The following is a 27,769-nucleotide window of genomic DNA, read 5'->3' on the forward strand; positions in this document are numbered from 1 at the left end:
CACACATCATAGGTGTCCATTACAATCTATGCAATATTCGGAATGCATCATTTGTCACCAGTGCTTGAAAACATGTGGCTAAAACTGTAAATACAATATGCTCCATCCATACATACATACATACATACATACATACATACGTACGTATGCTACAGTAGGATCACCACGACATACAGAAAATAAGGCCCTTACTTTGATAGGACACATCACTGCACTCTATTCTCCTCTGTAAATTGGTAATCTGTAATCTCTCGTTGCAAGACCCACTGGTTGATGCTTATTTATAAAACCCTCTTAGGCCTCACTCCCCTCTATCTGATATACCTACTGCAGCCTTCATCCTCCACATACAACACCCGTTCTGCCAGTCACATTCTGCTAAAGGTCCCCAAAGCACACGCATGCCTGGGTCGCTCGTCTTTCAGTTCGCTGCAGCTAGCAACTGGAACAAGATGAAAAAAAAAACACTCAAACTGGACAAAGACTCAATCATGAACACTCTTACTGGCAGTTGTGGGTGCTTTGTGTGATGCATTGTTGTCTCTACCTTCTTGCTGTTGTCTGTGCTCAATTATGTTTGTACCATGTTTTGTTCTTCTACCATGTTGTGATTCTACCATGCTGTGTTTCTACCATGCTGTGTTTCTACCATGTTGTGTTTCTACCATGTTGTGTTTCTACCATGCTGTGTTTCTACCATGCTGTGTTTCTACCATGCTGTGTTTCTACCATGCTGTGTTTCTACCATGTTGTGTTTCTACCATGCTGTGTTTCTACCATGTTGTGTTTCTACCATGCTGTGTTTCTACCATGCTGTGTTTCTACCATGCTGTGTTTCTACCATGTTGTGTTTCTACCATGTTGTGTTTCTACCATGCTGTGTTTCTACCATGCTGTGTTTCTACCATGCTGTGTTTCTACCATGCTGTGTTTCTACCATGCTGTGTTTCTACCATGCTGTTTCTACCATGTTGTGTTTCTACCATGCTGTGTTTCTACCATGCTGTGTTGCTACCATGTTGTGTTTCTACCATGCTGTGTTGACATGCGTTGCAGCTATGTTGTTGTCTTAGGTCTCTCTTTATGTAGTGTTGTGGTGTCTCGTCATGATGTTTGTTTTGTCCTATATTCTTAATCCCAGCCCCCATCCCCGCAGGAGACCTTTTGCCTTTTGGTAGGCTGTCATTGTAAATAATAATTTGTTCTTAACTGACATGCCTAGTTAAATAAAAGGTTAAATAAAATAAAAAAATAGGAACGCACACATGTCCAAAGTTATTATTTGTAAGGAAAACAACAAGGAAGGCAATGCGAGCACCAGCCAGAAAATATGCCAATTCCTGCAAGACTGTGCAAATGTCGGGGGAAACATTGGTGAAGTGCTTGGGCTCTCGTGGAAGAGAGAGGTTTGTCCGGCTCAGTAAAGCTTCAAACATAAATCGTCCGAAACACTGAAATAGGCTACTTCTATGCGAATTAATAAGGAAGCGGAGCACACCTCAATTCAAACTGTAGTTAAAAAATTAAACTTATTAGAAAATACGTGGAAATTGAAAAATTGAAACATAGCCTATAGATAATTAGCAGGCAGAGCGTGTTAACTGTCCTGTTGGGTAACAATCACATTTTGGAACAGTGAGTGAATTCTGACATCCTGTGCATAAAACAACTCACGCTGGGGCGATCGTTAGAGATATTTGGAACTCACATGTGAAAAGGTTAAGCTAGCCAAGACCAACAACACGAACAAAGACTATAGAGCTACAATTAACTTGTTATGGGCAGGTGGGACGGTATCGTCCCACCTGGCCAATATCCTGTGAAATTGCAGAGCGCGAAATTCAAACTAGAGTATTATAAATATTTAACTTTCATAAAATCACTGGTGTAATACATCAAAATAAAGCCTAACTTCTTGTTAATCCAGCCGCTGTGTCAGATTTCAAAAAGGCTTTACGGCGAAAGTAAACCATGCGATTATCTGAGGACTGCGCCCCGCATACAAACACATGAAAAACATTTCAACCAGGAAGGGGCGACACGAAAGTCAGAAATAGCGATATAAAAAATGCCTTACCTTTGATGATCTTCTTCTGTTGGCACTACAAAAGGTCCCAGTTACATCACAAATGGTCCTTTTGTCCGATAATGTCTTTCTTTATATCCATAAAAACTCAGTTTAGCGGCACTTCAGTCAACAATGTAAACCAGTTTCCCTCCATCAAAATTCATACAAAACTAATAAACTTCTCCAAACAACATTTATAATCAAACCTTAGGTACCCTAATACGCAAATAAACTATACAATTTGAGACAGAATAGTTATTGTCTTTACCGGTGAAAAATACCAAAGAACGTGCTCTCTTCCACACGCTTGGAAACACTACAGCCACCTAGAAGAACCTACAATTTCGGTCTCATTTTTTCAAAAACCAGCCTGACACTCTTTCTAAAGACTGTTGACAACTAGTGGAAGCCCTAGGAACTGCAATCTGGGAGGACTTGGCCTTATAAGTGATAGCCATTGAAAATAGAGGTAGGCCAATTTTTTTTTTTTGGGGGGGGGGGTGTTGTCCTCCTCTGGGTTTTGCCTGCCATATCAGTTATGTTATACTCACAGACATTTTAACCGTTTTAGAAACTTTAGAGTGTTTTCTATCCAAATCTACCAATTATATGCATATCCTAGCTTCTGGGCCTGAATAACTTCCGGACGTCAAAATACCGCCCCCTACCCAAGAGAGGTTAATGAGTGGAGTTACAAACGGACTGTACCAAAGAAGTTAAAATGTATTACTTGGAAATAAACATTTTCTACACCCGTGTCTACGTGTAGCCTACTTCGACACCGTGTCCCCACATTTCACACTCTCCCATGCCAAATAGCCTGAAGCCACAGAGCTCTTATCGTAGGCTCTATTTCTCTACATGGGATTATTGCAAACCATGGGTTGGGATTTGACCTGGCTACATGTACATTGAACACCACAGCAGCTTTTCAGGATGTTTAGTTATTTCTGTATAACAAAAAATCTACGAAAAAGTTGCCTCTTTTACAACAGGAGGTCAACGGGAAAGAATGTTGGTTTTCCCCAATTTGTAGGCGTAGTCGAGAGGAATTCCTTATTACTACCAACTAAGACTACAGTCCGAGTACCAGTCTCTTTAGCTAACATTCCATTCTTTACCTCTCTGTCATTGCCAAAGAGACAGGCCTTTCGTCAATCTCAACATTCAATGTGCTGGATGCTCATTGGTTTTGGAAATAACTTTCATATTTTCCATGACAACATGTGGAGCCTCAAAAGTAGAATTAGAATTTATAACAAAGTCAAAAACAATCATTTTGCTGTTAGTTAGGCAAGCTGTTGTATTTTGACGTTTTGTGGTTGGAACTGCAGTATGTATTTAGTTTGAGAATGTAGATGTGAGCTAGCAACTTTTGACATACTGGTTTCATCTGGACAAACAATATGGTTGCTTAGCAACCAGATACCAACATGTTCTGTGGAGAAAAAAGTTCAAATATTTGAATAATTATTGTGATTGGAGGACAGCTGTGAGGGTGATATAATCAGGACCAAATCCTCTGTTCTCTTCAAGCGCATTAACATTCATGATAGAATATTCATATTTAAAGATGGCAGAAAGGCCAGTCTCTTCGGCACATTATATCCTGTACAGAGAATGGATTAGAGTTCTCTCTGGTTCAGGCAAAGATTTTTATAACTAACCCAAGATAGGCTGTGGTCTGTCGTTTCCGATGGGAGCAAATTAATCATAGTCCGCAGAGCAAGCAAGGAGGTGGGCAGAGCCAAGCATGACATTGGCACAGATATGAACTGTAGAACAATGAAACAGATATTTCACTGGATATTTAAATGTGAGGCATCCGCTAGGTGTTTCCACAAAGTGGCAGTGGGAGAAGATTGAACTAGATAGATTTTGGCCGACATTCCGTAAATGTTCTCATCCTGGGGCGGCAGGGTAGCCTAGTGGTTAGAGCGTTGGACTAGGAACCGGAAGGTTGCAAGTTCAAACCCCCGAGCTGACAAGGTACTAATCTGTCGTTCTGCCCCTGAACAGGCAGTTAACCCACTGTTCCTAGGCCATCATTGAAAATAATAATTTGTTCTTAACTGACTTGCCTGGTTAAATAAAGGTAAAATTAAAACATTTAATGTTTCCAGAACTAGAATATGTTATGAACAGTGTACTAAGGTTTGTAAACTTTAACCATGGCAATAAAAAAAAAAACACTATTGCATTGTTTAGAAGGAGTGCAAAAGCGAATTGAGTTACACATCAAAGAGTAGTTGTTCCATAAAGAAAATATGCAGATGATGCTAGAACGCACCAATAGGATCTCTTGGCTCTGCTTCCCTCCTTGCGTGCTTGGCTCTGCCCACTATGGCTCATTTGTTCCCATTGGAAACGATCAGGCTGTGGTCTACCTTGGTTTTGTTATAAAAATCTTATTTGCATTTTTCTGTTAGGGAACGCCTTCTTTGAACTGCACGTGTGTAATAACAATTCGCCCTTGTACTCATAAACGCATTTATTTTTTACTTTTGCAAAGGGTAGAGTCTACAAAACTTAGTCCACTCTGTTCGTAACAGATTTAAATTTTGGAAATATTAAACTATCGAGATCTGTGGTACAGGTCTAAAAACGCGTCGAACATCAACTACCACAATATACCTCGTGAGCTCCATCAGCTAGACACACGTGTAAAACAGAACATACACGCATGTTGCTATGGCTAACTAGCTCAACTTTCTGGGCGAACACAGCGCAGGCATAATATTAAAATACACGAAACGTGCTCGGAAGAGGACAGTTGAGCAATTGCTTTGAAGGCCTTCAGCTAAACATGGACAAAATAGCCAAGCATGGGAGTCTCGTTAGCTAGCTACTAGCTATCTATGTTAGCTGTCCTACAGATATGTTTAAAAACACCCAGGGCAATGACAGATATGAGACGGTATCTTGCTCAGCCAAAGGCACACATACTTCCAGCTGTTATAAATATTATAACTTACCAGAATTACCCTTTTGTTCCCACCAGTCATCACCTAAATCGTCCCCCATCTTCAAATCCAAAACTACCGCTGCGCTGTGGCTTCTGGTTGTTCACAATCGCATGACATTTGTGAACAGTTTAAACGGAAGTGTTACCGGGACATTATGGACAAGACATCAACTCTACACTTACTACATTAGGTTGAGTCTACACTGACAAAGCCCCTGCAAAGAAACAGTCACGAAAGTGGCATCTGTTAAGTTGTAAATGTTTCAAGAAGGGCTACAATAAATAATTGCTAAACCGCTGAGAAACGGTATGTGACATTGCGGTATATAACGTAACTCAAATATTTGTATTTTAACATTAAAATCTACAGATTCAAGATAAATGTGCATAATTAACGCAGAGCATATGTCATGACAAGTTTATGTATAAATTAAAATGTTTTAAAATGTAACGTAAGCTATGTTATTGAGCGAGAATGTATTTCTGATTGATGTCTTTTGTGGGGAATCTGCAATTTGAGTCCTATTCTATTCAGACTTTATTGGCAGCGTCTCAAATTCGAAGTAGACAGCCCTTGGCCCTAAACCCTATGCCTTTGGGAAAATCCCCGTTGCCATATTTGTCGTCGGTCCAAACGATTAGCCAAGCAAGGGAAGTTTACAACGTAAACCCCTCAGCCTTCGCATTTAATGGAGTTTGCGAGTGTACAATTTTGTTCGCTCGGGCCTGAAACGCCCCAATTCGCAATGATTGTACATCCGCTAAGAAAAGTCCTCCAAAACCTAAAACATCAACTGTCAATAGGAAGTCAACATACAAGTGTAAGTAAAAACGAATGTAAATAAGTTAAATTGTGCAACTAATGCACAAACACGTCTCATAAAAGTAATGTTTTTGGAAATTTTAGAAGAAAAAAATTCCTCCTTCAGAAGTAGCTAGGCAGGCTAATGTTAGTTAGCTAATTAATTTGCTAGCTATCATAGAGTAGGGGTATATTAATAATTATATAGTTAATATAAGTAGACATGCAATCACAATTGACTGTAGCTCATATAAAGCACCCACAAGCTACCGGTGGCTGAAAACACAATCATCGCGGGATGAACGAGGGACGAATTTCCTGGCAAGGGCGGTCCATTTAAAAATAATTTATTCCCGAATTCTTATCACTTTACAAGGTTCCTGTAACACCTAAAGATTTTGCAATTGTTTTAGATGCCATTCCCTCAGGTGTTGCTCTGTTATTCAGGAACGTGTCAAGCAGGATGTTCTCTACCTTATGTCATGCCTTATTGGAATGGATTTATTGATAATATCTGTTGGGAAAAAGTTTGGATGTTGCCACACACATACTTGTTAACAAAATTAAGGAAGTTTCCTTTAAAATGATTCATAAATATTATCCTGTCAACCACTATATGAAAAAGTTTAAGGAAAACATCAACTCAAATTGCTCCTTTTGTAATGACCACCCAGAAACAGTGTAGCCTCTTTTTTGGCATTGTATTCGTGTAAGAAAACTGTGGCAAGACATCAGTAGATTTATAATTGAACACATTTATGAAGATTTTACACTATTGTGGAAAGTGTTAATAAAAAAATAAAAAGTCATTCCTTCCTCCCTCACCCCTTGCCCTGTAAGTGTATACTCATCAGACGTCATGATACGTCATCAGAAGTGTCCACTTAATTTGAGGGCTGGGGAGATGGGGTGTCTTTTTAAGAGTTTGAAACACACTCTATCTAGGCTTGCCTAAACATCAGACTGTTACGTTTTTCAGTCTAACCAAAGTTGACCTAAAAAGATGCAATAGTCTCTACAAGCCAGAATTTGAATAACATGATATTTACACGTACTTTACTGGTTGTTGGCTACATGCTATTGGTCCTTTTGGCGGTAGGAAGTGGATAAGGGGTATCCACAGGAAAGTGCTGTTTACTCAATTTTTTTTGCTGCACTGTTATGCGATGCACAATATGTAAACAATAACCTAATGTAAACCGAACTAAGTTGACCGTAACACATTTCCTTGCAATCACCTGAAAGTGTTTGTCATTTGGTTTGTGATTCGGTTAGGCTCGGCCATATCTTGCAAGTGTTTGTCACATGCGAATTGTATCAATATTGACAACAAAACACAAATACAAACTGATATACAGGCCAGCATACTGAAGGTCAGGTTGATAACCCTTCCCTGTGTATAGTCTGTACCAGATTACCTCTGACAGGGACAAAATCGATGGACAACAGGTAAAGTCAATTGAAATTAAGTTTGTTCATCATTCTGACTTGTAATGGGACTATTTGGGAAAGCTGAGCCTACATGTTGGAGACAAGTGTATAACTATTTCACTCTCTGATTCTAAAATAGGCCATATTGCTAAACCTATTATATTCTGTATTTAATCCAGAATGTTTTGTACAATCAATGTATAATCTATGTCTGGTTGAATTTTTTTACTTTCTAAGTGGAGGTTTTGAGCAAAATGCCCAGTTGAAAAGGTGGTTCTCCTAATCAGAACACATTGTCCCAGGGTGGCCTCCTATAGGCCTACTTCATAAACTGAGTAGAGATAGTGGCTTTTGTTTCACATGCAGTGGAACTATATCTCAAACTCCAATTTAATTATGCGTCAAGAGGCAAAGGGGAGGCTTTGCATAATACAGCTCCACTTTCTGACCTTTGGGAGATGACAGAGGCAATTACAGAAGAGTACAATACCACTACACATGCATTAGTCATCATCATCAGAGGTAATGCCTCCTCAGGGCGTTGGGCTGCAGCGGCCTGTTCCCTGGGGTGTCTTTCTCTGCAGTTTACATTACACACTCTGTTCTGTCATCATCACAGAGATGGGCCTTCTCGTTAGTTTTACACACAGAGAGAGAGAAAGAAAGAAAGAAAGGGGGGGAAAGACAAGAATAAAAAGGAGGATGTGATTGGAATGGTGCCCTCCTTTCTGCAGCTGTGGAAGAGAGGTGTGGAGGGAGGGACAAGTCTTCTGGGAGTAATTGTGTGTTTCTGTCAGAATAACACATTTTCTGGCTGGGAGAGGCTGCGAGACATTTGATTAAAGCTTCGCCACCAAGTAGAGAGAACAGGCTGATTACTGAGGAAATTATACAGAGTCAGGATGGCTGTGCTGTGGTACACCCAGAAAGCAGAGATAAAGAAAATAGGTAAGGGAAAGAAAGGAAGGACAAAGTGAACACATTGCGCTGAGTGCAGCCAACATTCAGATGAGACAATGGGCCGTAAATGGCAGCTCCACATGTAATTAACTGGTCTATCATCCCTAGAAAGAGACAGACGTCTGCCTCAGCTCTCCTCCTCTCTGGGAGTGTTGGCTGTGAGTTAGTGAGGTACAATGAATCTACAGCTTCTCGTTACTGTGTGTGTGAAAAGGAACAATCCGGCTCTGCCACTGGGAACAATAGGGAAATGTACTTTTCTTTCAAAGTTCATCAGCCATTCCTATTGTTTGGCACAACAGCTAATATGATTAGTTTTGAAGAAAACATCTGTTAACTCAAATGAGAAGAGAGAGAAACAGACTCCTACCAAAACATGAGCAGATGACTCTCCTGATACAGAGAAAATCAATAAGAAACTGTGGGAATCAAAAAGATCACCAGACTTTCTCCTGAAAGCTTGTTTTGTGAGGGAGAGATAGAGGATGAAAGTCTTCAAGACTAGGTGCTTTAGCAGCTGTGTCTGTGGACCTGTGGGTGATTGCAGACTGCGGTGCGTCTGTGTTAATGTGTTGATTTTGTTGGATGCAGCTGTTCATCACTTTCCCTTTTTAATGATCACAAGGAGACGTGTTATTTTTGGAATATCGTCCTCTCTGATGCTGGCCATTTCTTCACTGAGCACTAAGAGAGAACAACAGAGGAGAAGAAGCGAGAGAGAGAAGTCTAATTAGCACTGAAATCATTCAGTGCTAATTACTGTGTGCCCACAAATGTCTCTCTCTCTCTCTCTCTCTCTCTCTCTCTCTTGTTTTTCCTCTCCCAGAACTTATAACACTCCCTATTCTGATTTTCTCTCTGACCTTCCAACTCCATTTCTGTCCCTCCCCCTCCCTCCCTTACTATGTTCTTCCTTTCACTGAGCCTCTACACACAGTTCTAATCCACTCCTCACAAATGAAATGAGAATCACAACTAAATCAATTTCATTTCCATGTATGTAGCACCACACACTAAGTTTTTAATGAGGTAGATTAGTGTTTACTGTTGTCTCTTGTTTATTTGTTTGTTTGTTTCTCCTGACTGTAGCATTGAGACACTCGTACTCAGTCAAGTGACACTCGTTCACACTCACTCTTTCTCTCACTTAATTCGAAGGGCTTTATTGGCATGGGAAATATTTGTTTACATTGCCAAAACAAGGGAAATTGATAATAAACACTTTGTGAAATAAACAATACAAATTTTACAGTAAACATTACACTTACAAAAGTTCCAAATGTCATATTATGTGTGTGTGTATATATATATATATATATATATATATATATGTATACACAGTGTTGTAATGATGTGCAAATAGTTAAAGTACAAAAGTGAAAATAAATAAACATATAGGTTGTATTTACAATGGTGTTTGTTCTTCACTGGTTGTCCTTTTCTTGTGGCAACAGGTCACAAATCTTGCTGCTGTGATGGCACACTGGTATTTCACCAAATAGATATGGGAGTTGATCAAAATTGGATTTGTTTTCAAATTCTTTGTGGATCTGTGTAATCTGAGGGAAATAAGTGTCTAATATGGTCATACATTTGGCAGGAGGTTAGGAAGTGATGCTCAGTTTCCACCTCATTTTGTGGGCAGTGTGCACAGCCTGTCTTCTCTTGAGAGCCATGTCAGCCTTTCTCAATAGCATGACTGTGCTCACTGAGTCTGTACATAGTCAAATATTTACTTAATTTTAGTTCAGTCACAGTGGTCACGTATTCTGCCACTGTGTACTGTATGTTTAGTGCCAAATGGCATTCTAGTTTGTTCTGTGACAAGTAATTATATTTTTGTTTTCTCATGATTTGTTTGGGTCTAATTGTGTTGCTGTCCTGGGGCTCTGTGGGGTAAATAGTTTATCAGCTTGGTTTTATTTTTTACCTTTATTTAACTAGGCAAGTCAGTTAAGAACAAATTCTTATTTTCAATAACAGCCTAGGAACAGTGGGTTAACTGCCTGTTCAGGGGCAGAACGAACATTTGTACCTTGTCAGCTCGGGGATTTGAACATGAAACCTTTCGGTTACTAGTCCAAAGCTCTAACCACTAGGCTACCCTGCCACCCCGATTAAAGATAAGATACATGGAATTGTATTTGATCTATTTATTCATTTTTTCTAATCTTTACAGGTAAATGCCACAGGCACTATCTACCATTTACTGAAGCCAATGCAGAAGGAAAAGCTGTGTACATTTGCAAATACTGTGCCAAATCATCTGTGAATAATGCAACAAAGATGCAGAATCCTCTGGCCAAGTGCATAAAGTTCCCTCAGCGCTCACAACAAGCAACCTCTGACAAAAGTCCCTCTACTTTTATTCGAGGTGAAAATTATGAATCAGATACCTTATTGATAGCAACAGCTCATGGTCCTCCTGGAATCAGAAGTGTTTTTGACTCAATGGAGGAACGTAGTCAAAGAAATGATTATGAATGTCTTGCTCAAGCTGTGTATGCAACTGGTTCACCTCTGATGCTCACAGGCAATGTGTATTGGAAGAGATTTCTGAATGTTCTTCACACAGCATACACCCCTCCAACCAGACATGCTTTATCTGCTCATTTGCTGAAAGCAGAGTTCAACCCAGTTCAAGTGAAGGTCAAGCCAATCATAAAGAAAGCAGACTGTATTGCAATAATCTCTGATGGGTGGTCGAATGTTTGTGGGCAAGGAATAATTAACTACATCATCTCCACCACTCTACCAGTATCCTACAATAGCACAGGCACAAGGGACTACAGACACACCGGTCTCAACATTGCAAATGAGCTGACGCCAGTCATCAATGACCTTGGACTAAAGAAGGTATTTGCACTGGTGACAGACAATGCTGTGAACATGAAGGCTGCTTGGTCTAAAGTGGAGGAGTCCTACCCTCACATCACACCCTTTGGCTGTGCTGCTCATGCATTGAATCTGCTCCTCAAGGACATCATGGCACTGAAAACAATGGATACACTACAAGAAAACCAAGGAGATGGTTAAGTATGTGAAGGGTCATCAAGTTATAGCAGCAATCTACCTCACCAAGCAAAGGAGAAGAATAAGAGCACCACATTGAAGTGTGGTGGTGACATCATGTTTGACAGTCTTCTAGAGGGGAGTCTCTCCAAGAAATGGCCATATCACAGTCTGCTGATATGGACAGCCCCATCAAGAGGATCCTCCTGGATGATGTATTTTGATAGAGAGTGGTAAGCAGCCTGAAACTCCTGAAACCTATAGCAGTAGCCATTGCACAGATTGGGGTAGACAATGCCATCCTGTCTAATGTTCAGACTCTGCTTGCTCCAAGCAGAGGAAACTGCAGATCAGAAATGCATCAAAAAGCATGAAGACATCTGCCTGAAGCCCATACATGCAGCATCGTACATGTTGGACCCCAAGCATGCTGGGAAGAGCAGAGATCAACAAGGCCTATGGTGTCATCACGACTGTGTCTCACCACCTTGGCCTGGATGAGGGCGAAGTCTGGCGAAGTACACTTCCAAGCAAGGGCTTTGGGATGGAGATGCAATATGGCAGTCGTACCAACATTACAAATGAAATGTATTTATAAAGCCCTTCTTACATCACCTGATATCTCAAAGTGCTGTACAGAAACCCAGCCTAAAACCCCAAACAGCAAGCAATGTAGGTGTAGAAGCACGGTGGCTAGGAAAAAAATCCCTAGTAAGGCCCGAACCTAGGAAGAAACCTAGAGAGGAACCAGGCTATGGGGTGGCCAGTCCTCTTCTGGCTGTGCCGGGTGGAGATTATAACAGAACATGGCCAAGATGTTCAAATGTTCATAGATGACCAGCAGGGTCAAATAATAATAATCACGGTGGGAATATCTCTTCAGCCACCTAGTGGAAGGGACTTCGTAAAAGGTTTATGTTTCTGTCTCCATATATGGTAAATATATCCAATGCAAAGGTATTTATAATAATTTGTATATATTTCCTTTAATTCCCATGGAAAGTTTCCACCTCTGAAAATTCCCCAAAATGTGCAACCCACTCACAACCATGAAGGGCAATGGGTTCTATAACTGATTCAAGTATTTTTAGCCAGATCCTAATGTAACGGATGTGAAACGGCTAGCTTAGTTAGCGGTGGTGCGCGCTAAATAGCGTTTCAATCGGTGACGTCACTTGCTCTGAGACCTTGAAGTAGTAGTTCCCCTTGCTCTGCAAGGGCCGCGGCTTTTGTGGGTAACGATGCTTCGTGGGTGTCAGTTGTTGATGTGTGCAGAGGGTACCTGGTTCGCGCCTGGGTATGGGCGAGGGGACGGTCTAAAGTTATACTGTTACACTAATTGTTCTGTCGAATTGTTATGTCGAATTTTATGTTCCTTTTGATGGCATAGAAGGCCCTTCTTGCCTTGTCTCTCATATCACTCACAGCTTTGCGGAAGTTACCTATGGTACTGATGTTTAGGCCGAGGTATGTATAGTTTTTTTGTGTGCTCTAGGGCAACAGTGTCTAGTTGGAATTTAGATTCGTGGTCCAGGTTACTGAACCTTTTTTGGAACACCATTATTTTTGTCAGGGCCCAGGTCTGATGTAATTGGAGAATCCAGTGGGTTCTGGTAGTCTTTAATAGTAGATTCTAAGATTTGAATTTGATCATGTTTTTGCTGTTTGTTCTTTGTTATAGACCAAAAAATACTGGAGAAGTGGTTTACCAATACATCTCTGTTTTGGATAGATAACATCTTTTCGCGTTGTTGTTGGTTTAGTGTTGAAATGCGATGCTGCTGGCAGCAGAGAAGTCAGGTGCAGGAGAGTGGAAACTGATTTACACCAGTTGTGTTTAATAACCATAAACCACTGTAAACAGAATAAATACAATAAACGGGTCAAACAAAACCCAGCACATACAAGCACTACAACAAACAATTACAGACAAGTACATGAGGGGGAACAGAGGGTTAAATACACAACATGTAATTGATGGAATTGGAACCAGGTGTGATGGAAGACAAGACAAAACCAATGGAAAATGAAAAGTGGATCGGCGATGGCTAGAAGGTCGGTGACTTCGACCGCCGAACGCCGCCCGAACAAGTGTGTTCCAATTTTCCCAGAAGTGGTTAGATTCTATGGATTCTTGAATTACATTTAGCTGATTACGGGCATGCTGTTCCTTCTTTTTCCGTAGTGTATTTCTGTATTGTTTTAGTGATTCACCATAGTGAATCAGGCTCAGGTTTTCTGGGTCTATGTTTTTGGTTGGACAGGTTTCTCAATTTCTTTCTTAGGTTTTTGCATTCTTCATCGAACCATTTGTCATTGTTCTAAATTTTCTGTTTGAATTGTTTAGATTTGGTAGGGAAGCTGAGAGATCAATATACTGTTTAGGTTTTCTACTGCCAAGTATACAAATGTATTTGTTTTTTGGTTGATTTCCACACTATTTTCACACTATAGCATTTCTTGTTATTCAGCTCCTTTGTATTTGATGCCTCATGATTGGGCATAGCTCTGTTCAAGTTGAGTGTGATTTTGCTGTGATCTGATAGGGGTGTCGGTGGACTGGCTGTGAACACTCTAAGATAATCTGGGTTGAGGTCAGTGATAAGGTAGTCTACAGTACTTCTGCCAAGAGATGAGCTATAGGTGTACCTACCATAGGAGTCCCCTCAAAGCCTACCATTGACTATGTACATACCCAGTGTCCGACAGAACTGCAGGAGTTGTGTCCCGTTTATGTTGTCGTAGTTGTGTCTAAGGGGGCATATGGGGGAGGGAATGCTATCACTTCCAGGTAGGTGCTTGTCCACCTGTTTGCTGAGGGTGTCAGGTTCTTGTCCAGTTCTGGCATTTAGGTCGCCACAGACTAGTACATGTCCCTGGGCCTTGAAATGATTGATCTCCCCCTCTAGGATGGAGATGCTGTCATCGTTAAAGTATGGGGATTCTATTGGGGGTGTATAGGTAGCACACATGAGGACATTTTTCTCTGTTGAGATAATTTCTTTATTAATTTCTAGCCAGATGTAAAATGTTCCTGTATTGACTAATTTAATAGAGTGGGTTAGGTCTGCTCTATACCAAATTAGCATACCCCCTGAGTCTCTACCCTGTTTCACACCTGGTAGTTTGGTGGATGGGCTTACCAGCTCTCTAACCTAGACGGACCCCAAAAAGGTCGGTCTCCTTTATACCATGTTTCTTGTAGGATGACAATGTCTGTATTTTCAATTTCTTTGAAGTCTGGGTTCCTTCTCTTTAGGCCAAAGGCAGATGATCTCAAACCTTATAAATTCCAGGATGAGATCGTAAAAGCTTTGTGTTTCATAGTGTCTAGTGTTGTTTCTGTGTGGTTTAGGGCCGGACCATTACAGGAGGTGTGAGCAAAGCATGTTGAGCATCTGATACATACCTCTTAGCTCTCTCGTTTGATATTTCATATGAAATAGTCCCATAAGAATGCTAATTTTAAATTCCACAGTTCAAAACTGTTCACTGTTATGTGGTCAGGCCATTACTCTAGCTTACCACATTACGCCCTGGTCATTTCGGACCTACTAGCTGTGGAGAGGTCAGGGGTCAGCAGTGACATCTCTGATTGGACAGCTGTGTCTGAGGAAGAACAAACAAACTGGAAGTGACCTTGAGCTCCACTAAACTTTGCCACAAACAACTTCCTGTGTCTCCAAATTCCCTCTGCATTCATGAGCATCTAGTTGGGCTTAACCCGCAAGTAGCCAGGCTGCAGTCATGAGCTCTGGTTGGGCTTAACCCACAAGTAGCCAGGCTGCAGTCATGAGCATCTGGTTGGGCTTAACCCACAAGTAGCTGAGCTGCATTCATGAGCATCTGGTTGTGCTTAACCCACAAGTAGCCGAGCTGTAGTCATGAGCATCTGGTTGGGCTTAACCCACAAGTAGCTGAGCTGCATTCATGAGCATCTGGTTGGGCTTAACCCGCAAGTAGCCGGGCTGCAGTCATGAGCAACTGGTTGGGCTTAACCCGCAAGTAGCCGAGCTGCATTTTAAAGACTTGGCAGGGATCTTTATTGTTGTTTCATTCATCGTGTGTTGTAGTTTATGTTCTTTTGTCTTGGGGGACTCGGTGGCACTCTGCTGTTCGATCATTCTGCTATTCCAATGGATTGCAGTACCTGACCTGTGTGTGTGTGTATTTGCATGCTTACATGGGTGCATGTGCGTTTTGCCTGTGTGCATTTGTGTGCAGTTCCTGTCAGCCACATCAAATGTTTAAGCACATGGTTCAGGTGAGCGCAGCAATCGGGGCTGGAACTCATTGGTCAACACTTCAGGTCTTACAGCCTTTTGACTGCAATATATTCACTGCAAACTGGGATGATTTACTTTGAGGCTACACTCACTATGTGGTAAGGTATTAGATATTATAAAAGAAAATGTAGAATAAATATAGAATAAATGTATTATAATAAAGGTTCCATCTTCCATGGGTATTCCTGCCATTCACATTATCATACAGTGTGTGTGTGTGTGTGTGTTTGCGTGAGTGTGCGTGCGTGTGTGTATGTTTTAGAGGTCGACCGATTATGATTTTTCAACGCCGATACCGAAAAAGGACCAAAAAAAGACGATACTGATTAATCGTCCGATTTTTATATAAATTTATTGTAATAATGACAATTACAACAATACTGAATGAACACGTTTATTTTAACTTAATATATATAATACATCGATAAAATCTATTTAGTCTCAAATAAATAATGGAATATGTTCAATTTGTTTTAAATAATGCAAAAACAAAGTGTTGGAGAAGAAAGTAAAAGTCCAATATTTGCCATGTAAAAAAGCTAACGTTTAAGTTCCTTGCTCAGAACATGAAAGCTGGTGGTCTTCAATATTCCCAGTTAAGAAGTTTTAGGTTGTAGTTATTATAGGAATTATAGGACTATTTCTCTCCAAACCATTTGTATTTCATATACCTTTGACTATTGGATGTTCTTATAGGCACTATAGTATTTCCAGCCTAATCTCGGGAGTTGATGGGCTTGAAGTCATAAACAGCGCAGTGCTCGAAGCACAGTGAAGAGCTAGGTCATTAATATGGTCAACTCCGGAAACTATCATTTTGAAAACAAAATGTTTATTCTTTCTTTCATTCTTTCAAATACGGAACTGTTTCATATTTTATCTAATGGGTGGCATCCCTAAGAATAAATATTGCTGTTACATTGCACAACCTTCAATGTTATGTCATAATTATGTACAATTCTGGCAAATTAATTATGGTCTTCGTTAGGAAGAAATGGTCTTCACACAGTTCGCAATGAGCCAGGCAGCCCAAACTGCTGCATGTACCCTGACTCTCCTTGCACAGAACGCAAGAGAAGTGACACAATTTCCCTAGTTAAAATAAATTCATGTCAGCAGGCAATATTAACTAAATATGCAGGTTTAAAATATATACTTGTGTATTGATTTTAAGAAAGGCGTTGATGTTTATATTTAGGTACACATTGGTGCAACGACAGTGCTTTTTTCGCGAACGCGCTTGTAAAATCATTACCCATTTGGCGAAGTAGGCTGTGATTCAATGATAAATTAACAGGCACCGCATCGATTATATGCAACACAGGACAAGCTAGATAAACTAGTAATATCATCAGCCATGTGTAGTTAACTAGTGATTATGTTAAGATTTATTGTTTTAATGCTAGCTAGCAACTTACCTTGACTCCTTGCTGCACTCGCGTAACAGGTAGTCAGCCTGCCACGCAGTCTCGTCGTGGAGTGCAATGTAATCACCCATTGTTGGTGTCCAAAATTGCCAATTACCGATTGTTATGAAAACTTGAAATCGGCCCTAATTAATCGGCCATTCCGATTAATCGGTCGACCTCCTAGTATGTTTGTGTGTGAGTGATCAGGTGTATCTAGGGTTGCTTGTTGACAATGCAATTTAGAGAGGTGAGCAAAGACCTTTCAAAAACCTGATCAGAGTGCCAGTGATATTTTGTTCCCTTTCTTGATTAGAATACAGCGCTGGCCATCATTAAATGAGGAAGTGATATCGCTAAAGATCAAAGAGCCTTCATCTCAGCTGGCATTTAATGACACAACACCCACAGGTCAGGAAATAAACAGGAAGTAAACAATTGCTGATGGTGTTGAAATGAATGGGACTGGTGTACCAATTGGCCACTGTTTCACAACTATTTTCCATTGTGTCCGTAAAGGTTTCTCAACTTTTAATTTATTATTTTCCTCATCCTCTCTATATCCAATATTGCCACATCCTCAAAGCATGGTGTTTCTATTTCTTACCAAACCTTCAAATATGAAAGAACACACAATAGCCGTGCTATTGGCATTTCATCTTCTCACAGCTCGTGCAAAAACATCCTTAGTGACATATGCAAATGAGGATGATAATACCATGGCAACACAGGACCCCCTGCCCCCAGTACAACACCAAGACAGAGAATAGCTTCATGATCTTCCTTATTAATCTCAATTTCTGCAAAATCCATCAAATATCATTTGGAAAACAATCCCCTGGCATCTATTCAGACTGGAGGTTATTGGGATTGGCACTGTGGGTGTTTGCTTGACGGAGGTCAATAAAGTTTCAAGTTAATTGTGTTATTATTACATGTTTCAGCCGCGCTGTGTGGCTGGCTTCTCTTTCCATGCAAATATTTGACATCCAAACTTTTTGGTGATGGAGGCACATGTTTCCTCATCAACAATTCCCAGTGTTTCCGAAGTTGAAAACATCTCGAGCTCCTGTAAAACCAAACTGGAGTATCTGATGCTAAAATCCGACCCCACTATATGCCGAGGGAATTCATGTGTTATTATCACAACTGTGTACATACCACCACAAGCAAACACCAGGTCGGCACTGAGCGAAATGTTCAAGATCATTAGCCAGCATGAATTCGCGAACCCAATAGCAATCTCTATTGTCGTGGGTGATTTCAATCAATCACGTTTAAAACACTTTTTTTTTTCAAAATTTCACCAACATGTATCCTGCCCCACAAGAGGAAGCAATGTGCTAGTCCATGTATATACAAACATTCATGATACATCCCCCGCCCCCACTTCGGCCAATCAGATCATGTCTCTCTGTTCCTACTCCCCGCCTACAAGCAGCAACTTAAGAGGGAGCCGTCAACACAGAGAATAGTGAGGGGCTGGACAGAGAACGCAGACTCAATGCTGCATGACTTTTTTGAGAATACTGATTGGAATATGTTCAAAGATTCATCCACCCAGGACTCATTCATCAACATTGAGGAATAAACATTGTCAGTCATATGCTTTTTTAGGAAATGTGTTGATGATGTTGTACCCACAATATCAAACTGGACATACCCTAACCAAAAACCCTGGATGAACGGACATATCCGTACCTTGCTGAGAGTCTGTAGTGCAGCATTCAATGTCAGCAGAACGAAACCCGATGGCTTGGTGGTGCGTGATGCGTGATGCGTACAAGGCTAGCAAGTATGAGCTCTGCAAATTCATTAGGGATGAAAAAATACCTTACAGACTCAAACTTGAATTGTGGTTTGGCAACTCTGACTCGTGATGCATGTGGCAAGGACAGACTATTGTGGACTACAAAGGCAAATCCAGCTGTGTGGTGCCCACCAAAGCCTCCCTGCCAGATGAGCACTTTGAGGCACACAATACTGGAAGACTCTCACTGCTCCGGACAACCAGCTGTTGTTGCTCTCCGAGACTGATGTGAGAAACTCTTTAAAGAGTTGCAGGCCTAAATGGCACTCTGGCCGTGTCCACAGAATCTGTGGTGACCAGCTGGCGGGCGTATTCTCGGACCTTCAACCTGTCCCAAGTTGTAGTCTCCACCTGCTTCAAGGAGACCACCATTGTCCCAGTGCCCAAGAAAAACAAGGTGACATGCCCAAATGACTAACAAAGGGCCCTATAATATCTGCAATGCGGAGAACATGGATGGAATCACAGAATCCAGACATTAAAACAGAATTCAACAATATTCCAAACTGTAGTGAACTTAGTAGGGAATCAACTAAATGCATTTGAAAATGTATTCATTTTCCAAAGTTTATCACAAGACAAGAATAGAATGCATCAGTGGTTCGTATTTCCTAAAACTTTCTGAAGAGGCAACCCTAAAATGGACATTTTTCCAAATTTTCTCAGACCTCAAAAGTGGTCTCCTGATGTTGTTTATGCATTGTTGTGGACTTTGAACATCAATTATAGTTGTTTTTCTATTTTTTTTAAACAGATTTTTTTGTGCCAAAGCATAAATAAACAGGGGGAAACCAAAAGCAGGAAAAACAAAATGGAGAAATAGGAATTTGGGATAAAACTAAACAGAATCAGGTAAAAAAAATACAACAGATTTTATAGGGCCCTACTATCGCCCGCCTCACTCACTCCGGTCATCATGAAGTGCTTCGAGAGGCTGATCATGGCCCACATCAAGGCCAGCATGCCAGGCACACTGGATCCACTCCAATTTGCCGACCACTACGGAAGATACCATTTCCATCGCTATTCACAGAGCAGCAAAACACCTGGACAAGAGGAACACCTACAGTTGAAGTCGGAAGTTTACATACACCTAGGTTGGAGTCAGTAAAACTCGTTTTTCAACCACTCCACAAATTTCTTGTTAACGAACTATAGTTTGGCATGTCGGTTAGGACATCTACTTTGTGCATGACACAAGTCATTTTTCCAACAATTTTTTACAGACAGATTATTTCACTTATAATTCACTGTATCACAATTCCAGTGTGTCAGAATTGTACATACACTAAGTTCACTGTGCCTTTAAACAGCTTGGGAAATTCAAGAAAATTATGTTATGGCTTCAGAAACTTCTGATAGGCTAATTGACATCATTTGAGTCAATTGGAGGTGTACCTGTGGATGTATTTCAAGGCCTTCCTTCAAACTCAGTTCCTCTTTGCTTGACATCATGGGAAAATCAAAAGAAATCAGCCAAGACCTCAGTAAAGAAAATTGTAGACCTCCACAAGTCTGGTTAATCCTTGGGAGCAAACACCTGAAGGTACCACGTTCATCTGTGCAAACAATAGTATGCAAGTATAAACACCATGGGACCACGCAGCCGTCATACCGCTCAGGAAGGAGACGCGTTCTGTCTCCTAAATATTAATGGACTTTGGTGCGAAAAGTGCAAATGAATCCCAGAACAACAGCAAATGACCTTGTGAAGATGCTGGAGGAAACAGGTACGAAAGTATCTATACCCACAGTAAAATGAGTCCTATTTCAACATAACCTGAAAGGCCGCTCAAAAGGAAGAAGCCACTGCTCCAAAACCGCCATCAGAAAGCCAGACTACAGTTTGCAACTGCACATGGGGAGAAAATCATACTTTTTGGAGAAATGTCCTCTGGTCTGATGAAACAAAAATAGAACTGTTTGGAGGAAAAAGAACACCATCCCAACTGTGAAGGACGGACTGGTGCACTTCACAAAATAGATGGCATCATGAGTGAGGAAATTTATGTGGATATTTTGAAGCAACTTTTCAAGACATAAGTCAGGAAATTAAAAGTTGGTCGCAAATGGGTCTTTCAAATGGACAATGACCCCAAGCATACTTCCAAAGTTGTGGCAAAATGGCTTCAGGACAACAAAGTCAAGATATTGGAGAGGCCATCACAAAGCCCTGACCTCAATGCTATAGAAAATTTGTGTGCAGAACTGAAAATGTGATGATGTGATGAAAGAAATTAAAGCTGAAATGAATCATTCTCTCAACTATTATTCTGGCATTTCACATTCTTAAAATAAAGTGGTGATCCTAACTGACCTAAGACTGGGGATTTTTACTTGGATTAAATGTCAGGGATTGTGAAAAACTGAGTTTTTAAATATATTTGGCTAAGGTGTACGTAAACTTCTGACTTCAACTGAATGTGAGAATGCTGTTCATTGACTACAGTTCAGCATTCAACACTATTGTTCCCTCCAAGCTCGACACCAAGCTCAAAGCCCTGGGTCTGGACACCACCCTCTGCAACTGGATCCTGGACTTCCTGACGGCAGACCACAGGCTTTGATGATTGGCAACAACGTCTCCTTCACACTGACTCTTAACAAAGGGGCCCCCCAGGAGTGTGTCCTCCGCCCTCTGCTGTACTCCCTGTTCACCCACGACTGCGTGACTTTGCACAACACCAACGCCATCATTAAGTTTGCTGATGACACAGCGGTTGCAGGCCTGATAACCAACAACAAGAACGAGTCAGCCTATCGGGAAAAAGATAAGTGAACTGACATGTTGATGCCAGGACAACAACCTCTCCCTCAATGTCAGAAAAAGAAAAGAGTTGATTGTTTACTTCAGGAAGCCAAGGAGGGAACATGACCCAAAACACATCAACTGGAGAGAAAGCAGTTTTAAGTTCCTGGGCATCTACATCATATGGACTTGACATGGACCATATAGCTGGAGCACAAGGGGGAGCAGCACGGTGTAAATTATGTTGGATTTCATCTTTAAAGAAGCTCTAAGCCCCTTACCCCCACCACAGGGCCGGTGTGTGTGTGTGTGTGTGTGGGTGGGTGGGTGGGTGGGTACATGCTTGTGTGAGACAGAGAGCGAGAGGAGATTCCTCTATCTGTCTACTTTGTTCTATGCCTGTATATCATGTTCTCATTCTAGGAACAGAAGTAAATATTTTTCACCTATTTCACATATGTAAATTACTGTAACTAGTAGTAAGAACAGTACCCACTGGGCAAACACTGGTTGAATCAAAGTAGTTTCCTGTCACACCCTGATCTGTTTCACCTGTCTTTGTGCTTGTCCCCACCCCTTCTAAAGTGTCGCCCATCTTCCCCATTGTCCCCAGTGTATCTCCCCATTGTCACCTGTGTTCTCTGTTAGTCTGTTGCCACACATTTGTGTTTTGTCTTGTCTTGTCAAGCCAACCAGCGTGTTTTTCTAGCCCTCCCGGTTCCGACCTGTTCTGCCAGCCCTGACACTGAGCCCGCCTGCCTGACCATTCAGCCTGCCCTGACTTCGAGCCTACCTACCCCCCTGTACCTTTCAGACTCTGTCCTGGTTAAAACCTGTTAAGTCTACCCCCTCCTTTTTCGAACATTCTGTTAAAAATCGCGCAACATTTCAGCGTCCTGCTACTCATGCCAGGAATATAGTATATGCATATGATTAGTATGTGTGGATAGAAAACACTCTGAAGTTTCTAAAACTGGTTAAATCACGGCTGTGACTATAACAGAGCGTGTGTTTCATCGAAAAGCGCAAGAAAAACTGGTCACTGAAAACTGAAAAAAATATCCATGCGCCACTTGCATGTATTGTTTAAGGGGCACCAAATTAAATAGGGCCGAGATTGCAATTCCTACAGCTTCCACACGATGCAGCCAAAACCGTCATTTTCATTGACAAAAATCCTTTGTGTCATGACAAATAGATCCTTCATTCCGTCCAGCATACAGCAATCGATTTTGGAAGAAAGAAAAAGGGACATTGTTTTCTTGAGTAGCTGCTATTGAATACAGATCGCCCAGTGATCAATTTGATCGCTTATTAACGTTTACAAATACCTAAAGTTGGGTTACAAAAGTAGGTTGAAGTGTTTTGTCAAAGAATATAGGCAACTTATATCATTTTTTAAAATGACGTTGCGTGTTGGAAGAGAGCTTTTTTCCTGAACCAGACAGGCTATACAAATGGATATTTTGGGCATACATGGACGGATTTAATCGGGAAAAAGACCCAATTGTGATGTTTATGGAACATATAGGAGTGCCAACAAAGAATATCATCAAAGGTAATGAATGTTTTATATTTTATTTCTGCGTTTTGTGTAGCGCCGGCTACGCTAATTATTTTGTTTACGTCCCTTTCAGGTATATTGGGCTGTTGCATGCTATCACATAATAGCTTCTCATGCATTTAGCGTAGCGCATGCATTTAGCGTAGCGCATTTACATTTCCAGGTGCCTAGTTGAGACGTCTGCGTCTCAAGTAGGATCAACAGGTTAATGAATGTCTGCCTGTCCTCAACCTGCCTATTGCCTGCCGCTTGTATTCTAATAAATATCAGAGACTTGAACCATCTGCCTCCCGTGTCTGCATCTGGGTCTCGTCCTTATAGTTTCCATGTCATTTCAACAACAAAAAATCAATATGATGACGTTGAATCAACATGGAAAACTGATTGGATTTGAAAAAAGGGAATTTAGTATTTTTTTCACCTAACTTTAGGGAGACAGGTAGCCTAGGGCTTAGAGCATTGGGCCAGTAACCGAAAGGTTGCTGGATCGAATCCCTGAGCCGAATTATGTGTACCCCTGAACAATGCAGTTAACCCACTGTTCCCCGGTAGGCTGTCATTGTAAATAAGAATTTGTTCTTAACCTCTGGGGGCAGTATTTCATTTTTGGATGAAAAACGTTCCCGTTTTAAACAAGATATTTTGTCACGAAAAGATGCTCGACTATGCATATAATTGACAGCTTTGGAAAGAAAACACTCTGACGTTTCCAAAACTGCAAAGATATTGTCTGTGAGTGCCACAGAACTAATGCTACAGGCGAAACCAAGATGAAATTTCATACAGGAAGTGAGCCAGATTTTTGAGGCGCTGTGTTCCAATGTCTCCTTATATGGCTGTGAATGCGCAAGGAGAGAGCCTACACTTTCTGTCGTTTCCCCAAGGTGTTTGCAGCATTGTGACGTATTTGTAGGCATATCATTGGGAAATTTACCATAAGAGACTGCATTTACCAGGTGTCCGCTCGGTGTCCTCCGTCGAAACTATTGCGTAATCTCCAGGTGCACGCATTTTTCCATTTTGAACAGAGGAGAAACCAAACTGCCACGAGTGACTTATCATCGAATAGATATGTGAAAAACACCTTGAGGATTGATTCTAAACAACGTTTGCCATGTTTCTGTCGATATTATGGAGTTAATTTGGAAAAAAGTTAGCGTTGTAATGACTGAATTTTCTGGGTTTTTTCTCAGCCAAACGTGATGAACAAAACGGAGCGATTTCTCCTACACAAATAATCTTTTTGGAAAAACTGAACATTTGCTATCTAACTGAGAGTCTCCTCATTGAAAACATCCGAAGTTCTTCAAAGGTAAATTATTTTATTTGAATGCTTTTCTTGTTTTTGTGAAAATATTGCCTGCTGAATGCTAGGCTTAATGCTATGCTAGCTATCAATACTCTTACACAAATGCTTGTGTAGCTATGGTTGAAAAGCATTTTTTGAAAATCTGAGATGACAGTGTTGTTAACAAAAGGCTAAGCTTGTGAGCCAATATATTTATTTCATTTCATTTGCGATTTTCATGAATAGTTAACGTTGCGTTATGGTAATGCGCTTGAGGCTATAATTACGCTCCCGGATACGGGATTGCTCGTCGCAACAGGTTAATAAATCTACTTCGGGATAGGGGGCAGCATTTTCACTTTTGGATAAATAGCATGCCCAATTTCAACTTCCTGCTACTCATCCCCAGAATGTAAGATATATACATAGTATTTGTAGTTTTGGATAGAAAACACTCTGAAGTTTCTAAAACTGTTTGAATCATGTCTTTGAGTATAACAGAACTTATGTAGCAGGCAAAACCCAGAGGACAAACCATTCAGATTTGTTTTTTTTTGAGGTCACTGTCTATTCAATTACTTTTCATTGGGAAACTAGATTTCCAAGGGACTTGTTTGCAGTTCCTACCGCTTCCACTGGATGTCACCAGTCTTTAGAAATTGATTGAGGTTATTCCTTTGTGTAATGAAGAAGTACGGCCATCTTGAATGAGTGTCATTTGAAGTGTACTTTTTGAGAGAGGCGCATGACTTGAAAAGTAGCGTCAGCTTGTTGTCTTCCTTTATTGAACACAGAAAGTCCCGTCTTCAATTTGATCGATTATTAACGTTTAAAAATACCTAACGTTGTATTACAAAAGTAGTTTGAAATGTTTTGGCAAAGTTTACAGGTAACTTTTGAGATATTTTGTAGTGACAAATTGGAAGCTGGATCAAACGCGCCAAATAAATTGACATTTTGGATATATATCAACGGAATTAATCGAACAAAAGGGCCATTTGTGATGTTTATGGGACATATAGGAGTGCCAACAAAAGAAGCTCGTCAAAGGTAAGGCATGATTTATATTTTATTTCTGCGTTTTGTGTTGCGCCTGCAGGGTTGAAATATGCTACTCTCTTTGTTTACTGTTGTGCTATCATCAGATAATAGCATCTTATGCTTTTTCCGAAAAGCCTTTTTGAAATCTGACATGTTGGCTGGATTCACAACGAGCGTATTTTTAATTTGGTATCTTACATGTGTGATTTAATGAAAGTTTTTGATTTTATAGTATTTTTTTTAAATTTGGCGCTTTGCATTTTTCCTGGCTATTGGCCAAGTGGGACGCGACTGTCCCGCCTATCCCAGAGAGGTTGTTCTTAACTGACTTGCCTAGTTAAATAAAACATTTTTTAACCTAAATCCAATGACATGGTGATATTTTTTGTCGTTTTCACGATGAATTCAGGTTAGTTGACAACTCAACCAAAAATAAATGAATTATACAAGGTTTGAGTTCATCTGCCTTTGGCCTAAAGCGCAGGAACCCAGACTTCATCAAATAATTTGAAAATACAGACATTGTCATCCTACAAGAAACATGGTATAAAGGAGACGGACCCACTGGTTTCCCTCTAGGTTCCAGAGAGCTGATAGTCCCATCCACCAAACTACCAGGTGTGATACAGGAAACCAGTGGGGGTATGCTAATTTGGTATTGAGCAGTCTTAACCCACTCTATAAAATCAGTCAAAACAGGAACATTTTATATCTGGCTAGAAATTCAAAAGGAAATTATCTCAACAGAGAAAAATGTCCTCGTGTGCTACCTACAGGTATATCTCCCCACTAGAATCCCCATACTTTAATGAAGACAGCTTCTCCATCCTGGAGAGGGAAATCAATCATTTACAGGCCCAGGGACATGTCCTAGACTGTGGCGACCTAAATGCCAGAACTGGACAAGAACCTGACACCCTCAGCACACAGGGGGACAAACACCTGCCTGGAGGTGACAGTATTCCCTCCCCCATATGCCCCCTAGACACAACTATGACAAAATATCGAACAAAAACAGGTCACAACTCCTGCAGCTCTGTCGCATGCTGTGTATGTACAAATTCAATGGTAGACTTCGAGGGGACTCCTATGGTAGGTACACCTATAGCTCATCTCTTGGCAGTAGTACTGTAGACTACTTTATCACTAACCTCAACCCAGAGTCTCTCAGAGCATTCACCGCCAGCCCACTGACACTCCTGTTCAGACCACAGCAAAATCACAGTCTACTTGAACAGAGCAATACTCAATCATGAGGTATCAAAGCCAAAGAAACTGAATAATATTAAACCTCTTGGAACTCTGGGGGCGGTATTTCATTTTTGGATAAAAAACGTTCCCGTTTTAAACGGGATATTTTGTCACGACAAGATGCTCGACTATGCATATAATTGACATCTTTGGATAGAAAACACTCTGACGTTTCCAAAACTGCAAAGATATTGTCTGTGAGTTCAACAGAACTGATGTTACAGGCGAAACCCAGATAAAAATCCAATCAGGAAGTGCCCCATATTTTGAAAGCGCTGCATGCCAATGACTCCTTATATGGCTGTGAATGAGCTACGAATGAGCTTACGTTTTCTACGTATTCCCCAAGGTGTCTACAGCATTGTGACGTCTTTTTACGCATTTATGTTGAAGAATAGCCGTAAGGGACCACATTGAGCAAGTGGTCACATGATGGCTCCCGCAGAAAATCTTGCGTAAAGTACAGAAGTAGCCATTATTCCAATCGCTTCTAATGAGAAACCAATTGTCCCGGTGGATATATTATCGAATAGATATGTGAAAAACGCCTTGAGGATTGATTCTAAACAGCGTTTGCCATGTTTCTGTCGATATTATGGAGCTAATTTGGAAAAAAAGTTAGGTGTTGTAGTGACCGCATTTTCTGGTCGATTTCTCAGCCAAACGTGAAGAACAAACAGAGCTATTTCGCCTAAATAAATAATATTTTTGGAAAAAAGGAACATTTGCTATCTAACAGAGTCTCCTGAGTGAAAACATCTGAAGTTCTTCAAAGGTAAATTATTTAATTTGATTTCTTTTCTTATTTTCGTGAAAATGTTGCCTGCTGCTAGCAGGGCATAATGCTATGCTAGGCTATGATAAACTTACAGTCAACGCTAGACAAGCATTTGTGTAAAGCATATTTTGAAAATCTGAGATGACAGTGTGATTAACAAAAGGCTAAGCTGTGTCTCAATATATTTCATTTGTGATTTTCATGAATAGGAAGATTTTCTAGGGATATTTATGTCCGCTGCGTTATGCTAATTCGTTTGAGGCGATGATTACGCTCCCGGATCCGGGTTTGAGAGTCGCAAGAAGAAATGCTATTGATGGAAAGAGAGTAGTGTGGAAACCTACCAAGAAACAATTAG

At 40.7% G+C, this 27,769-nt stretch overlaps 1 protein-coding gene across 1 annotated transcript in view; it reads right to left on the minus strand.

The window, feature by feature from the left end:
- The window catches only part of cmss1 (cms1 ribosomal small subunit homolog), a 62,296-nt gene extending 56,917 nt beyond the window's left edge, over positions 1-5,379 (minus strand). The window contains exon 1 of the mRNA XM_021597894.3: positions 5,044-5,379. Coding sequence (XP_021453569.1) covers positions 5,044-5,092 — 49 coding nt within the window. The 5' untranslated portion in view covers positions 5,093-5,379. The remainder of the gene's footprint in view (positions 1-5,043) is intronic.
- Between the last annotated feature and the right edge of the window lie 22,390 nt (positions 5,380-27,769).

The sequence above is a fragment of the Oncorhynchus mykiss genome, chromosome 3 (genome assembly GCF_057628025.1).
Source record: "Oncorhynchus mykiss isolate SJ-2025 chromosome 3, ASM5762802v1, whole genome shotgun sequence".
NCBI lineage: Eukaryota > Metazoa > Chordata > Actinopteri > Salmoniformes > Salmonidae > Oncorhynchus > Oncorhynchus mykiss.